The following is a 13,007-nucleotide window of genomic DNA, read 5'->3' as shown; positions in this document are numbered from 1 at the left end:
GGCAGGTTCAGCTGGAAGGGCTGTGAGATGATGGGGGCGCGATCAGGGGTGGAGCAAACCAGGGGGAGGGGCCACAGGCAGTTGGCTGGCCAGCCCTGCCCCTAATCAGGGTGGGAGTTTATCTGGAGTGGAGTGTGAGGGAGGGGTGCAGGAGATTGGCCAGCCGGCCTGCCCCCTATTGGTGCCTAAGGGGGGCAACTGGGGTGGGGCCATCTGAGGGGAGATTGGCCAACCGGCCCCATCCCCAATTGGGCCATTCACTGGCCGCAGTGGGCGTCATGGCAACCAGTTATTCTGGTCATTACAGCCTTCTGATCACTGGAGATTATATATATATATATATATATATATATATATATATATATATATATAGTTTTTGTTTGTTTTTTGTTTGTTTGTTTTTGTTAATCCTCACCCAAGGATATTCTTACATTGATTTTTTTTGAGTAGAAGGGAGTGGGAGAGACACAGAGAGAGAAATACATGGATTGGCACCCACATCCCAACCAGGGTTGGGGATTGATCCTTTACCTGAGGTATGTGCCCTTGACCGGAATTGAACCCAGGACCCTTCAGTCCATGGGCCAACACTATCCAAAACCGGCTAGGGCTGAAATTAAAATATTTTAATAGCCACATTTTTAAAAAGTAAAAGGAAACAAGTAAAATTAATTTTAATAATATATCCAAAATATTATAACTCAACATGTTATCAATATTTTAAAATTACTGAAAGACACCTTACATTCTTTCCTTGTACTGAAAGTCTCTAAAATCCAGTATATATGTTATGTTTACAGCACATCTCAATTCTGATGAGCCACTTTTCTTTGTTGCTATTTTTTAAAGATGACTGTTCTTTATTTTATTTTTTTTTAATTTCAGAGAGGAAGGGAGAGGGAGAGATAGAAACATCACTGATGAGAGAAAATCACTGATCGGCTGCCTCCTGCATGCCTCCTACTGGGGATTGAACCTGCAACCCGGGCATGTACCCTTCACTGGAATTGAACCCTGGACCTTCCAGTTCACAGGCCAACGCTCTATCCACTGAGCCAAACTAGCTAGAGCTGACCAGCCACTCTTCAATGTTTAATACACAAATGTGGCTAATGCTAATGTACTGGACAGCAGGGTGCGGAGCACTCATTTTCCACTCTTTAGAATTTGCTCCTATGTTGTCTTATTGGAGTCATTTCATGCATTATCTTCTTTATTAAGCCATTCACTCCTCGAGGTAAGGAACAATGCTGTATATTTATTTCTTCCCCAGAGTCCCTAACAAAAGGTGCTCAGTAGATTAAAACTTTCAAATTCATAAAATGTTTTGTAGATCAATTTTCTTTAACATTGTTGTTTGGTGGGAAATAGGTGGCTAGCAAATGTTCCGTTGTCACACGTTCAGGTTGGGAGCTGCCTCTGTGCACGCATGCATGCTGTTAGAGGTCGTCTTATTCCCATTTAACGGACCATCTTAAAGCACAAGAAGCAAACATCCCAAAGTCACCAAGTACAGAACCTCAGAACTCCAGTCCTGTTCTATTTACTAACAGTCTGCTGTCCCATAGCCTACCAGCACTTCCTCCAATCACCACTGAGGAAGGTCACTGAGAGTTAAGCCACCAGCTCCTGCTCTCAACTCCAAATCAACAGCAATCTGGCTGAGATACCATCACCCTGAGAACTGAAAGAAATGGTGGGATGTGCTGCCTCATAAGGCAAAGACTGCTCCATCCCCCCAGAGCTGTTTTCCAGTGAAATACTAATAGCTTCTCCCAGCGGGCCAGTTGTCCATCTGAGCAGAACCACTAACTGGTGTCACTCTGGCTGGGACACCATGCCCACATATACCACTCTCCTGGTCCCAATCCAACCTAGTCATAAAGCTAGTCACTCCTACAGAAGCAAAAGGTATGGAAGACATAGAAGAGTCCTAAGATGGCCCTGGCCAGTGTGGTTCAGTTGACTGGGTGTTAGCCAGTGCACCAGAAGATTGCCTGTTCGATTCCTGGTCAGGGCACATGCCCGGGTTTCAGGCTTGATCCCCAATGCGGCAGCAGATCAATGCTGTGCTTTCATACCAATGTTTCTCTGTTCCTTCCTCTCTCTCTGAAAATCAATAAACTATTCTTTAAAAAAAAAAAGAGAGAGAGAGAGAGAGAGAGAGAGAGAATCCTAAGATTTTTTTAAAATTAGTTCTTTGCCCTTGACTCAGGGATAGAACATCGGTCTGCAGGAGGCAGCTAATCAACGATTCTCTCCCATTATTGATGTTTCTGTCTCTCTCTCCCTCTCCCTTTCTCTCTGAATCAATACATAAATACATATTTTTTAATTAGTTCTTCTAATATTGCAGAAATTTCTCTCTAATTATAAGATCCCCTTGTATGAAATTCAAGTAAATGTAGATTTACTCCTAAATACCTTTCTGCAATTAATCAATTGCTGAGGATTGCATTTTCAAGAAGACAAAGATTTTGAGTGTATAAATATGTGTGTGTGTGTGTGTGTGTGTGTATATCCTGAATATATATATATATACTGAATATATATATATATATATATATATATATATATATCCTGAAAGTAGAATGAGAAGAATAAAGCAGAGCAGAAAAATAAATTTATAAATGAAGCTTCTGTGAAGATGAAAAAAGCTGAGGCAAAGGGGCTACCTTAGACTTATGTGGTGGGAAGGAATGGGACACACTAAGAGAGTACACTGAGTTCCCGTGTACTGACTTCCACTGAGGGGACTAGAACAACCTCCTGTGAGCGGGAATGAGAAGTACCACTCAGTGCAGAGGGCGAACAGTGAGTGCGAAAGGTCACACAAAGCCTCTTTCATCTCCGGCTTCCACTCTGCACCTCTGGGGCTGCAGCGAGACCCCAAAGGAAACACATAATGGGCATCAGAAAGGTTACAAGCTCTGAGTCTTAAGAGTAGAAAGACAGAGGGCTGCACACTACTGAAAGCGCCTCACGGCTGCATATTACCTTTGATTAAAGCCAAAGTTTACGTGTATTTTAAAAAAACTTCCAAGCTCTCCCACATAAAGTTTCCAGCAAGTCAGAAATGGAGAAAGGAAATAACCCAGGATCCATTATTACTATTTAAAAAGTGGTTAAGCCCTAGCCAGTTTGGCTCAGTGGATAAAGCATCGGCCTGGGGACTGAAGGGTCCCAGGTTTGATTCCGGTCAAGAGCATGTACCCTGCTTGCAGGCACATTCCCAGTAGGGGGTATGCAGGAGGCAGCTGATTGATGTTTCTAACTCTCTCTCTCTTCATCTCTGTAAAAAAAAAATCAGGGGGAGGATCCAAGATGGCTGCAAAGGTAAACACCTAACCGCAGCTGCACACAACAATTTCAATAAAATACAACTAAAATGTAAAATGGACATTACCCAGAACTACAGGAAAGTTGACTGACTGGAAATTCTACAACGAGAAGCAAGGAGAAGGCCAGAAAAAAGCGCGGAGGAGCTGTAAACGCCTAAGGTACAGAGACACACGGCGCATGAAGAGAAAATGGAGCCGGAGAGGAGGGAAGCTGAGTGCCTGGCTGGCGTTCCCCAGCAGGAAGGAGATAAAAGCTCCGGACTGTACTGAGTCCCAGTTCCGACTGCTCTGAACCCCAGATCTAGGCCAGACCCCGGAGACTTAGGCTCATACAGAGAGAGCCTGGGCTGTGAGGCAGAATCCCAGGGGAGTGGCGAAAAGCAGAGCCCCCGGAGGTGCGCACATTGTGCACAGAGAAGGGACGGTTGTTTGTGCTGCGGGATTGCCCTGACGGGAAGGAGATAAAAGCTCCAGACTGCTCTGAAACCCACTTCCAATCCCACTTCCAACTGAACTGAACGCCAATTCCAGGCTCATTGGAGAAGAGACTAGACTGGTTGGTAGCAAGCGAAACTCGAGGGCACCTCACCCTCAGAGGTGCTGGCAACAAGTACTGAAGGACCCTGAGGAATACTGAGACTCAGGAGCCGCATAGGGCATGGCTGACGAAGCCAAGGCTATAGGTTCCACCCTGAAACTGCACCCATCCAAGCTGTGAAAATGCCGAAGACAAGGAAATAGATCACAAACGAAAGAAATGGAGGACAAAAAGTGACTGGATATAGAGTTCAAAACCACACTTATAAGGTTGTTCAAGAATCTCCTAGAAAAGGCTGATAAAATAAACGAGACTTATGGGATCAACTAGAAATAATAAGGGATCAACAAGAAATAAAGAATACATTGTCTGAAATAAAAAATAATATACAGAGTCCTAAAAACAGAATGGAAGATATCAAGTCAAAGATTTGGAACATAAAGAGCCAGAAGACACTCCTCTGCAGAAGCAAGAAGGCAAGAGAATCCAGAAAGTTGAAGATAGTGTAAGAAACCTCTGGGACAACTTCAAGAGAACCAACATCAGAATTATGGGGGTCCCAGAAGATGAGAGAGAGCAAGATATTGAAAACATACTGAAAGAAATAGTGACAGAAAACTTCCCCCACCTGGGGAAAGAATTGGACTTACAAGTCCAGGAAGCACACAGAACTCCAAACAAAAGGAATCCAAAGAAGACCACACCAAGACAAATCATAATTAAAATTTCAAGAGCAAAAGACAAAGAGAGAATATTAAAAGCAGCAAGAGCAAAGCAGGTAGTTACCTATAAAGGAGCACCTATACGATTGTCAGCTGATTTCTCAACAGAAACCATGCAGGCCAGACGGGAATGACAAGAAATATTCAAGGTGATGAATAGTAAGAACCTACAGCCAAAGATAATCTACCCAGCAAAGCTATCACTCAGAATCGAAGGCCAGATAAAGAGCTTCACCAATAAAAAAAAAGCTAAAGGAGTTCACTCCACCAAACCAGAATTATATGAATTGCTGAAGAGGGTTCTTTTGGAAAAGAAAGTAAATAAAGATAAAAATTATGAACAACAAATACATAACTATCAACAAGTGAATCTAAAAACCAAGGAAATTTTTTTTTAAAAAATCTGATGAACAATATTAACTGTTGAATATAATAGAATCAGAGGTATGGAAAGGGAGTGAACTGATGATTCTCTGGGAAAGGGGGAGAGGGGGATGTGGGAAGAGACTGAACATAAACTGTGCACCTATGGATGAGGACAATGGGGAGTGAGGAAAGGGCAGAGGGTGGGGTGGGAACCTGTTGGAGGGGAGTAATGGAGGGGGGGGGAGGAACATCTGTAATAATATGAACAATAAAGATTTTTTTTTAATCAATAAAATATATCTTTTATATGCTCTTTATTTGGAGAGCTACCTTTTCTGTCTTGTTTTGGTGAAATATAAAATAATATTTACAGACTTTTAATGGCTCACTCATGACTCCTACCCCCTAACCTCACATCTTAAAATTAGATTTTTTTCATTCCTCAACAGAAACACTTTTACAGCAGGGGTTAACAGAAACAAAATCACTAAAGATTAGGGAGGGACTCTATGCGTGCCAAGTTCACAAAAATCAACCGTATCTTTCACATTGTGCTGCACACAATAAACGCCCTTTACTGCCTCTCTTTGTGCTTTCCACTCACCACTGGCCTGGCTCATTTACTTCTATAACCAGCCAGGTTAAAAAAAAATGGTGAGGCTAAATGCCTACATGAGAACAGAACACAGGGCATTTTATTCACAAGATACATAAAGCATCTACAAAGCAAAGAATAAAACCATTTAGTTGAAAATCTTTCTTTGAAAAACGAGTAAGATTCCAACTACCTATGTTGTTCCTAAAAATCTTTTTTCTTTTTTTTAATTTAGATCCTCACTAGTTATAGGCCCTTTTACTTCAAAAGGGCAAAACAAAACAAAACCCTGGTTTCTAAAAAGAACAGGATAAAGTGCAGAGCCAATAAGCTTATTTCAAGACATTTCCAGCACTGACATGTAATTCAGCCTGCAACCACAATTGCAAAGTGAAGCTATAATAGAAGTTGCAAAAATATCACTGGAATTTGCTATACTTAAGAGGATGAAGACAACATGTACGCTAACGAGAGTATTGCTAAGGTACATTTTGATCTCTGGAAGGAACATAAGAAACTAGTAATAATGGTTAGCTCCAGGACAGGGAACTGGTAGGGCCAGATGTTGGAGGAAACTTTTCACTTTTGTGAATGTCCTTTTGAACTTCATGAATTTTGTACCATGTAGATATGTAAATTATTCAGAAAGTTTATTTTTATGTACATGTTTAAATGACAAATAGGCTTCATCTTTTTATGTTCTTGGAATTCATGTATTTCTGAATAACACTGGAGATTTAGTATCCTTCAGCAAGGATACTAAAATTCTAAATAATTTCAAGATTATTATAACCATCAGTGGGAAAAATAATTATTGTCTCTACTTTAAATATGCCCTATATCTATTTTCATTATGACTTCCGCAAATTTATATCAGATCCTAAAAGTATGTCTATTTCAAATGGCATATTAGTAAGGTTTCCTAAAGTATGGAATCCACACATATCCTCATTACACACACACACACACACACACAGACACACTCAGAAGAGCACAAACACCAAAACAACCCAGGCATGTGCCCTGATCCAGAATTGAACCGTGACCTCCTGGTTCAACCAACTGAGCAATACCGGCCAGGCTCATAATTTCACTTTTAGAGAAGAAATTTGTAGTTCATGAGCTTTGGCAAGGAAAAATCTATCTCATTACTTTACAATCTCCAAAAAAGATGTATATAATCTATATATATAAAAGTCCAGCAACCAGAATTTGGAACGACCAGAATGACTAGAACAACCAGTGGCTATGACTCACACTGCAGCAGCCAAACAGCCTGATCCAGGCCCCAAATGGCCCTCCCCGAGGTCAACCCAGGCCCCCCCTACCCCCCTTCCCTGATTGGCCCCCAATACCCTGATCAGGAGCAGGGTTGGCTAGTCAACCTCCCGCAACCCCTCCCCTCAGCTGGCCCCACCTCCAATCAGCCTCCAACACCCTGATCGGGGGCGGGGCTGGTCAGCCAACCGCCCATTGCCCCTCCTCTCCCAGCCCTGCCCAATGTACCCACATCCAGGCAGGCCAGCCAGACCCCATCCATGCACGAATTTGTGCACCGGGCCTCTAGTAATTATAATAATAAAGTGTTCTTATTTCTGGTTCTGGTCCCCTATCTTTTACTCTTCCTCTCACCACCTACTATAACCATTGCCCAAGGACATTGATGAATCTTTTCTCTCCTTTTTCCAAGCTTCAACCACCAGATCCTGAACAGCCTCACACTTCCCATCATGTCCAGTTAAATATCCAGCCATCAAAGACCTCAAAAACAAAAATGATATAGAAAACCAGCGAGGGCAGGAGCTTTAGCTGTCTCGCCCTAGCTGATTTGGCTCAGTGGATAGAGTATTGACCTGAGGACTGGAGGGTCTCAGGTTTTATTTCAGTCAAGGGCACATAAATTAATTGCAGGTTCCCGGCCCTGGATGGGGTACGTGCAGGAGAAAACCAATTGAAGTGTCTCTCTCACATCAATGTTTCTCTCTCTGACTCACCCTCACCCTCTCTCTCCCTTCCACTCACTCTAAAAAAAAAAAAATCAATGGAAAAATATCCTCTGGTGAGAATTAACAATATCAACAACAACAAAAATCAGGGCAATATTTCTGTATTTCTTATCTCTATTACCAGACTTTACATTTCTTAAAGAAACAGTAATTGTCTGATATATACCTATCTATATCTATAGATATCTCGCCTTCTCTAATCGTTGATCATTTTCTTTATTTCCTTACCAAATTTAAACTCTTTGAAGGCAAAGACTCATATTTGTTTATTTTTCCTCCACCTTTACCATTAGCATTGGGCACAGTATCTAGCACATTAAGTGTTCATTAAATAATTAGTGAATGTATCCATTCATTGTGTCAAAAATTGACAAATGTCAAAATATTTTAGAATGCCCATAGTTTTTCCAAAATGTTCAACTGCATATGTAATTACACATTTTGGATGTGTAATTTTCAGTCTGCTATTTTATGAAACAATTACAATAGTCCCTATAATTAGCAGATATGTTCCAAAACCCCCAGTAGATGCCAGAAGCCATGAATATACCAAACTCTATGTACACTATGTTTTTCTCTATACGAACATACCCATGATAAAGTTTAATTTATAAACTAGGCACAGTAAGAGATGTTAATAATAAAATATAATAATAAGATAGAACAACTAATAATGACTAATAATAAAACAGAACAATTTCAACAATACTGTAATAAAAGTTCTGTGAATGTTGTCTCTCTCAATAACTGATCTGATAATCAAGATGGCTCCTAAGTGAACTAACAGGGTATACGGCGTGAATATACCGGACAAACAAGATTCACGTCCGGGGCAGGATTGGGATGGATGGTGTGGGGAGGAACTGGGTTGGATGGGGTTTGGAACATGACATCAGTCATATTTCATCACACTACTGAGAATGGCGGGCAACTTAAAACGTGAGTTGTTTATTTCTAGAATTTTTAATGTACTGTTTTTGGACAATGGTTGACTCCTGGTAACCGAAACAATGGAAAGCGAAACCGTGAAAAGTTGAACCGCGGATGGGGGTTGGGAGAGGCCCTACTATATTTCCTCCCAGGAGATACTGACTAGGAAGAGCTCACAAATACTAATCGTTTTATGAAATTATCCTGTTTCCTTACACACAGTAAGCACCCAAAAGGTTGTTGTATGAACAAACGAATGAACGAACAAATTAAGGCAAAAACCCTAGGCCTAGCCAATACACTGAGGAACATCAAACGTCACAGTCAAAGCAAATAAGGACATAAGTAAAAGTTGTTCTTTTTCAATTTTCAGTTCCAGGAACATTGGCAAGATGAACAGAACTAGATCAATACCAAAGTCTCTCGGTGAAGTAGACAGGAAGAGGAAAAATACAATGGCACAGTTGCATTATCAGCATCTTGTGGATGAAAACTATGAACGGGGATTTGACTACTTCCTGCCAATCCTGCCGTCAAGAATAATCTGAACACTTCTAACAGCAGCCACCGGGACATAAATTATGGAGCCTAACAAAGTAACAGGAAATATCTCCTGTGCAATCAACTGGGAGAGGAAAAAAATGAAGAAGAGTTTGAAAATCTTGGTTCTAAATTTAGCTACTACTGTACTTACAGCTATGACTTTGGGCGGGTCACCAAACATCTCAGAAGCTTCATCTATCTTATCTATAAAATTAAGAAGGAATCTGGGAGGGTCTGGGAGGAAAAATGCTATTCTTCTCTTGAAAGATCTTTAAAATAAAAACAATGGTTGAAAATGTTTAGCATTGTTTGAAGGGGTTTTCAATGTGTGAAAATTAATCAATATGACAACAACAAATAAAGCAGGGAGGTAAAAGCGGCCTATGTGGGGATAAGGTTTTTACCTTCCTCTTAAAGTGGTAAAATATTAATTCTAAACAGACTGTAAAAAGTAAGGTACATACATTATAATCCTTAGCACAATTATTTTAAAAACTATACAAATATCCGAAACCAGTTTGGCTCAGTGGTAGAGCGTCGGCCTGGGGACTGAAAGGTCCCCGGTTCGATTCCGGTCAAGGGCATGTACCTTGGTTGCGGGCACATCCCGGGTGGAGGGTGTGCAAGAGGCAGCTGGTCGATGTTACTCTCTCATTGACGTTTCTAGCTCTCTATCTCTCTCCCTTCCTCTCTGTAAAAAATCAATAAAATATATTTTAAAAAAATAAAAACTATACAAATAAATATAGTAAACAATTCAGTATTAAAATGGAATCCTAAACCTTGGCCAGGTGTCTCAGCTGGTTAAGGGTTGTCCGGATACGCCAAGACACATACAAGAATCAACCAAAGAGCAAGACACACCTGTTGTGATAACTGCTGTATCCTCCCCTGCAGGCACATCCTGCTGATACACAACCCTCCCCGCCCTGGAATGTCTCCGCGGCAACTTCCCCCTACAACCTGTGTACATATATTGTGGCTGCAACAAATAAAATTTGAAGCTTGATCAGAAAAAAAAAAAAAAAAAGAATCAACCAAAGAATGCATTAATAAGTGGAATGACAAAAATGATATTCCTCTTTCTCTCTGTCTCTCTCTAAAATCAATAAATAAAAAAATAAGATGAAATATTAAAATATATTCAAATAATCTAAAAGAAGGAAGGGCCCAGCAAGTGTGGCTCAGCGGTTGAGAGTCAGCCTATGAACCAGGAGGTCATGGTTCAATTCCCAGGCAGGGCACAGGGCCAGCTTGCAGGCTTTCAGTCCCCAGTATGGGGCATGCGGGAGGCAGGCAATCAATGGTTCTCTCTCATCAATGTCTCTATCTCTTGTTCCTTCTCCCTTCCTCGCTCTATGAATCAATTTTTAAAATGGTGTGTTTTTTGTTTGTTTTTTTAAGAAAAAGGAGCCAGTGTCCATCTGGCCGGTGTGGCTCAGTTGGTTGAGTGTCCTCCCTGCACTGCCAGATTACTGGTTCATTCTGGGTCAGGGCACATCCTGGGTTGCCTACTCAAGCCCAGGATGCAGGAGGCAGCCAATGGATGTTCTGCTCTCACATCAATGTTTCTCTCCCACTCCCTTGCTCCCTTTCTAAAAATCAATAAAAATATTTTGTAAAAAGCAAAAGCCAGTGTCAAAAGACTACATATGTGCACAGCTCCATTTCTATGACGCTGTGGGAAAGACAAAGTCACAGCCATGAAGAACGATCACTGGCTGCCCACAGTGGAGGATGTGGGGCAGCCCCAAGGAGCGTCTTGGGACGAGAGGTCTGATGGGACATCTGATTTTGGTGGTGGTTAAACAAATAATCTGTTAAAACTCACAGAACCATGCACCAAAAATGTCCATTTTACTGTGCTAAGAAAGCAAGTAAAATAAAGATTAGGTGGATGATTTCTGCGAACCCTCCCAGACTTCCGAGGATCCTTCAGAGTATGATTTTATAGATGAGAAGGAAAAAAAAAAAAAAGTGTATGCAAAAAGAAACCCGGAGAGAATGCTAACTCCTACTGGCACAAAAGCCACTACTCATCAGAACCTCCTGACGGCTGCACCAAACACACAGGGCAAAACACCCAACCTTCAGAAATGAATTCCAGAAAGAGGCTAAGCAAACCCGACCTTCAGATCCAACGTGTGTGTGTCCGAAAACGCCCGTGAATGGCTCTCCTTGTCTGTTTCCATACTTTACACCCTCAGGGCGCTGCCAAACCCTCCTGGCTGGGTGCCGCCTCCCCGGCTTGGGGTTCCTCGGTGTACAGGCATTCCTTTATTCCTACCTTACACCCTCACCGAACGGGGGGAGACTGGGCGGTCACGGTGCCGGGTCTGCAGGAGCAGTGGCTCTGCGGGGCGCTCCGCCCCGGGGGCTAAGTCCCTGGGGGACACCGCGCACCCGCGAGCAGGTCCAGACCCCAGGGCGCTGGGCGGGGGTCCTTCCCCGCAAACCACACAGCGCCCCCCATCGCCAAAGGCCCCCTTTGTTGGAGTTGGAGAAGGAGGAAAAGGAGGAGGAGGAGGAGGAGGAGGAGGAGGAGGAGGGGGAGGAGACCGGGATCGGGGGCACTTCTGCCTTCTCTGAAGCGCCCCGTTACCCCGGGTGCAGCCGGCCGGGTGGGGGGCGGCCCCGCGGTGAAGCCCCTGCGCCCCCACCTCTTTACCCCAGACTCAGGGGTAAGTCCGGGGCAGCTCCACCACGGGGGCTTCCCACGCCCTCTACGAGTCTGGAACTTTGGGGGGGGCCTCCCGCGCCACCAGAGCAGCGGGATCGCCGCTTCGAGATCCCCCCCCCGCCCACCTCCGATCCCCCGCCCCCGGCCCCCCGGGAGCCCAGCGGGGACTAGCGCCGCGCACCTGCCCGCGGGCAAGTGGGAACCAAGGCGGAGCCGCCCGCCCGCCCCTCCCGGAGCCATCCCCACGGAGCCCTTCCACAGGCGGGGTGCGGCGGGGCGCCCACCTTGAGCTGCGACTTGGACACCTTGCCGCTGTGGTCCAGGTCCAGCGCGGTGAACGCGTGCCAGATGGTCTTGAGCAGCTCGTCCTTCAGGCCCCCCATGGCCGCGGCCGAGCTCCCGGGACAGCCCAGCCTGTGCAGCCACCTCCCCGCGTCCCACACCCTCCGCCTCCGCCGCCGCCGCGGTCACCTGACCCCGCGGGGCCCGCCCCGGACCCGGACCCGCCCCGAAGCCCGCCCTCCCGGGGCCGCGGGCTGGCCCTCCGGCCCCGCCGCACAGCCCCCCGCAGCCCCTGGGGTTCCCCGAGCCAGCCCGGGCCATCCGGGAGCTCGGGCGCCCTTCCCAGGGACAAGGTGACCAGATCGTCCCGCTTTGGGCCGGACAGTCTCGATTTGCAACAATTTTTCCCCGCGTCCCGATTTAAAAAAAAAAAAAAAAAAAAAATCGGGACTTTTTTTAAAAAACACCCCGCGGGACGCGGGGAAAAATTGTTGAACATCAGGACTGTCCCGCCGAAACCCGGTTTGGCTCAATGGATATAGAGCGCCGGTCTGCGGACTGAGGGGTCCCAGGTTTGATTCCGGTCAAGGGCATGTACCTTGGTTGCGGGCACATCCCCGGCAGGGGGGGGGGGGGGGGCGTGTGCGGGAGGCAGCTGGTCGAGGTTGTTTTTCTCTCATCAGCGTTTCTAGCTCTCTATCCCTCTTCCTTCTTCCCTGTGGAAAATCAATTATATATATATATATATATATATATATATATATATATATATATATATATATATATATATTTTTTTTTTTTTTTTTTTTTTTTTTTTTTTAAATCAGGACTGTCCCTCCAAAAGCGGGGCGGGCCCTGGTCCTGATCCGGGCACGGGGTCACTGTCTGCGGAGATGAGAGGCCAAAAAGCCGGATGTGGGAGCTCACATGCTAGAGCAGTCCCTAGAGGAGAGGATGAGGGGGGTTGGGACGCGGGAAGGGCTAAGGAGGGAAGTTGGTTCATT

At 44.5% G+C, this 13,007-nt stretch overlaps 1 protein-coding gene across 1 annotated transcript in view; it reads right to left on the bottom strand.

The window, feature by feature from the left end:
• Positions 1–12,180, bottom strand: part of SWAP70 (switching B cell complex subunit SWAP70) — a 66,797-nt gene extending 54,617 nt beyond the window's left edge. The window contains exon 1 of the mRNA XM_084893485.1: positions 12,006–12,180. Coding sequence (XP_084749611.1) covers positions 12,006–12,104 — 99 coding nt within the window. The 5' untranslated portion in view covers positions 12,105–12,180. The remainder of the gene's footprint in view (positions 1–12,005) is intronic.
• Positions 12,181–13,007: the final 827 nt, after the last annotated feature.

Source organism: Pipistrellus hanaki, assembly GCF_964339955.1.
Source record: "Pipistrellus hanaki genome assembly, chromosome: 9".
NCBI classification, from domain to species: domain Eukaryota; kingdom Metazoa; phylum Chordata; class Mammalia; order Chiroptera; family Vespertilionidae; genus Pipistrellus; species Pipistrellus hanaki.
This window is presented reverse-complemented; position numbering and strand designations above follow the sequence as displayed.